Source organism: Notothenia coriiceps, unplaced genomic scaffold, assembly GCF_000735185.1.
Source record: "Notothenia coriiceps isolate Sejong01 unplaced genomic scaffold, NC01 NC01_scaffold00019351, whole genome shotgun sequence".
NCBI lineage: Eukaryota > Metazoa > Chordata > Actinopteri > Perciformes > Nototheniidae > Notothenia > Notothenia coriiceps.
This window is the reverse complement of record NW_011352052.1, coordinates 531,087-534,535: the sequence shown is the minus strand read 5'-3', so window position 1 is coordinate 534,535 and position 3,449 is coordinate 531,087. Positions and strand designations below refer to the sequence as shown.

General features: G+C 41.9%; 1 protein-coding gene across 1 annotated transcript in view; it reads left to right on the top strand.

Moving 5' to 3' along the window:
* The window catches only part of LOC104951913 (plexin-A1-like), a 122,407-nt gene extending 118,967 nt beyond the window's left edge, over positions 1-3,440 (top strand). The window contains exon 20 of the mRNA XM_010778649.1: positions 2,623-3,440. Within this exon, the coding sequence (XP_010776951.1) occupies positions 2,623-2,718 (96 nt within the window). The 3' untranslated portion in view covers positions 2,719-3,440. The remainder of the gene's footprint in view (positions 1-2,622) is intronic.
* The last annotated feature ends 9 nt before the right edge of the window (positions 3,441-3,449 follow it).

The following is a 3,449-nucleotide window of genomic DNA, read 5'->3' as shown; positions in this document are numbered from 1 at the left end:
GTCGTTTTTGTGTTAGTTTGTACAACTTTCTACAGGTAAATTACGTGAGTCATCGAACCAACACCTTAGGAAAACGTGCCTAGATGACGTAGTTACCGCCGCACCGTACCTCGTTAGTCGGACACCGTAACGACTCCACAATGACCTACGGGTCCTACGAAGTTATCGCCGGAAAATCGAAGTAAGGTGCGTAACAACACCCAGACCACGAGAAAGCGAAGAAGAAGTGTTATGGGGTGATAAGAGATACCCCAAAGTCCAGTCCCTTAAACGTCCCGGATTAAGCGCTCCCCTGTCATTACGGTTTTTTTTTTTACTTGGTCTGAGGAACTATTCTAATTTTTTGAGATAGGATTTTTGAGTTTTCTTAAGCTGTATGCCATAATCAGCAATATTAAAATAATAAAAGGCTTGCAATATTTCAGTTGATTTGTAATGAATCCAGAATGTATGACATTTTTGTTTTTTTTAATTGCATTACAGAAAATAAAGAACTTTATCACAATATTCTAATTTTCTGAGACAGTCCTGTAAAGGTGACCATGCCTTTGTTTTGACGGCAAATTATAAAAAAACACTGATAATCAAAGACGTGTTCCGTTGGACCAAAGATGTGATCGACAGACCACTTTATCAAAAACAGATGTGCTCTGGTCGGATTACTCTGACCAATTCCTCTCCTCGTGCATGCATCTAGCCCAGGGGTCTGCAACCTTTTTGACCAAAAGAGCCATTTTGCCCCCTTTTCCACCAATTTTTTTTGTCTGGAGCCGCAACACATATTTGATGGCTTGATTGCTTATAACATTGTATATATTGTTATATCATAGACAAAAACTACAGTTTTTTTGCATTTATTATTTATTACATTATAGAAAACTGTTTACCTCTAATAATAAACAAAGAACTCTTATAAGGATACTACAAAAATACACAGGCCTACTTTAAAATAAATCAACACAGCACTTGGCCTGCAAGAAAAGGCGCTGGTGCGGGACCGCAGCAGGATATGACGCATAGTTTAGTTGACCTAATTAAAACCGTTTCTTTTTTTTTTTCATGTGTCACAGTATCACCTCAAAATACAAGATAAAAATAGTCCTACAAATATTTTTATTTTATTTCCTTCTTATTTTGGCTCTTATCCTTCCTCCTTTCCATCGCTTTACATTCTGAAACCGTAATTCACCGCCTTTAATATCCCACCCTCAACTTCTACCCTCTTCCTGTTCCCTATCGGCAAATCTATTCCCACATGAACCTTTGCCTTCCTCAACTTTATCGTGCTTTTATTTAGCGAAAGATAGGTTCCCTCAGCCACTACCCCCCCCGCCTTCCTCCTGCCCATCCCTCAATAGCAACAGTATTACAGTTGTTATGCTGGCTGCTTGCAGCTGGCTCCATTCAAACCAACTGCTCCCCTTCATTAAAGCCTATTATCCAGATGTAGGCAGCTGCACGGTCTCCATCGCCTCTACCACATTCCCTGACCTAACACACATAAACACACACACACACACACACACACACACACACACACACACACACACACACACACACACACACACACACACACACAGGCATAAATATATACAAGCATGCCTAACAACTCACATACACACATTTACCAGAATGTCGCACACATAAGTACAGTATTTCTTTCAAACACTGCAACAGCTCCTCCCGCCATTGTTTATGTCATACTTAATAAGATGCCAAAACACTCCTGTACACACTCCCATTAACATGCCATTATAGAAATCCCGCTGGCCCTCACACCTGCCCCCCCCGCCAACCTTGTCCATTTTGTCAGCATCAGTTTGAAATGCAATCACTTACAGAGAAACTGAAATAAGCAGCAGAGCGCAGAAAAGCTGGTGGATCTAAGCAACAACACATGTTGGGTTAAGAAGCTCCATGCTATATGAATGAAATAAGGGATAAAATAAATATCTCTCCCACAAAATAATCATTTGTATAACAAATACTCACCCTGTGCTTTGACGGCGAAAGAACAATCCATAGACTGAGAAGGTCCTAGATGAATTCAAGTCTGCCGCTTTAACCACTGAAAAATATACTCAACGATCAATTCACTAATTCTCACAAGACTAAGGCTGCACTCACATGATACGCGATTGGCATTTTTCTCAACGCATGGTTAGGCGCATAGTCTTGCGGTGAAAACATCCTGTTAGTTTCATTTGTACCGTTACCTCGCCTGCTAGCTAGCGCCGCTAATTACAGCTGTCATCTGATTGATTTAATGTCGAAAGGTCGGTGGTGAACAAGGTCAATGTTGACATAAATTGAACTTTGAGAGGTGCCCTCAGGAAGAATTTCGAGCAGTACACAGCTACGAGGATAGCGCTTCCGCCAAGTTGGCGGCACCGCTCTTTTAAAAAAACACAACGACAACGTCAGTGCAAAGCCATTTTCTGCATATATAGATGTCTTCTTAGTTTTTGTACTTTTTTTTTTGGAAGCAATTCAATTAACTGGTGAAATTATAAAGTAAATAAGTAACTCATGAAATAAAGTAATTGATGTTTAAAAATATACCTTATAGTATTTTTTTATTGTTTGATGATTTAATGTAATTCAATCCATATTTGTGTCCAGATCCTGTCGGAGTTACAAAAGGACGAGCAGTCGCGCAGACAGCGGCTACGCGGCAAGCTGGAACAGGTCATTGACACCATGGCGCTGGCTAGCTGAGGACCGGCCAATAGCATGCCTCGGCTAGGGGAGAACTGGCCTACCAACACGCCTTCCCTGACAACCTTGTGACATTTTTTAAACCTCTACATTTGAAGTCTGTCGTCATCACGCTCACAAACAACGACAGCAGGAAAAGACTGCATGGACGCCAGCAGCAGCACACTGGAGAGACAGCAGAATTGGGAACTAAGGGTTGCCTTTTTTTTTTTTTCTGAGCCCCGAACAACCAAATCAAGCGCACCCGCAGTGGATATGGACCTCAGCTCAGGAGAGCGCTTATTTTCATCATGGCCCCCATCACATTTAGAGTCCTACGGGTGCAGCAATTGGGCACTTTGGCCCCAATCGGGACCGGAACAGGCACATTGGTGACCAAAAACTCAACGAGCTGGATATAAAACTAAAAAGCTATGGGAAAGCCAGTAGCTCTCCACAGCTTAAAGCTACGGTTCAGACTGAGAACCAATCAAAATCCAGGATATATAAAGCTGCCGCGACTGCAGAGCAACCAGAAAGAATTACTTTGCAGGGAAACTTCCTCCAGTACGGACTCTCCAACCCTCTATCCACAGGAAATCCACTGAAGTCTAACAAAGAACATTTTCAGTTTCATAACTCTGCATTTGATTCCCCCTCCCCAACTGCCTATTCTCCCCAGTGCTGTGCCACTTGTGTTACTGCTGAATTTGCACAACAAAGCTAAATCAAAAGAGAGAAGAGGATATATA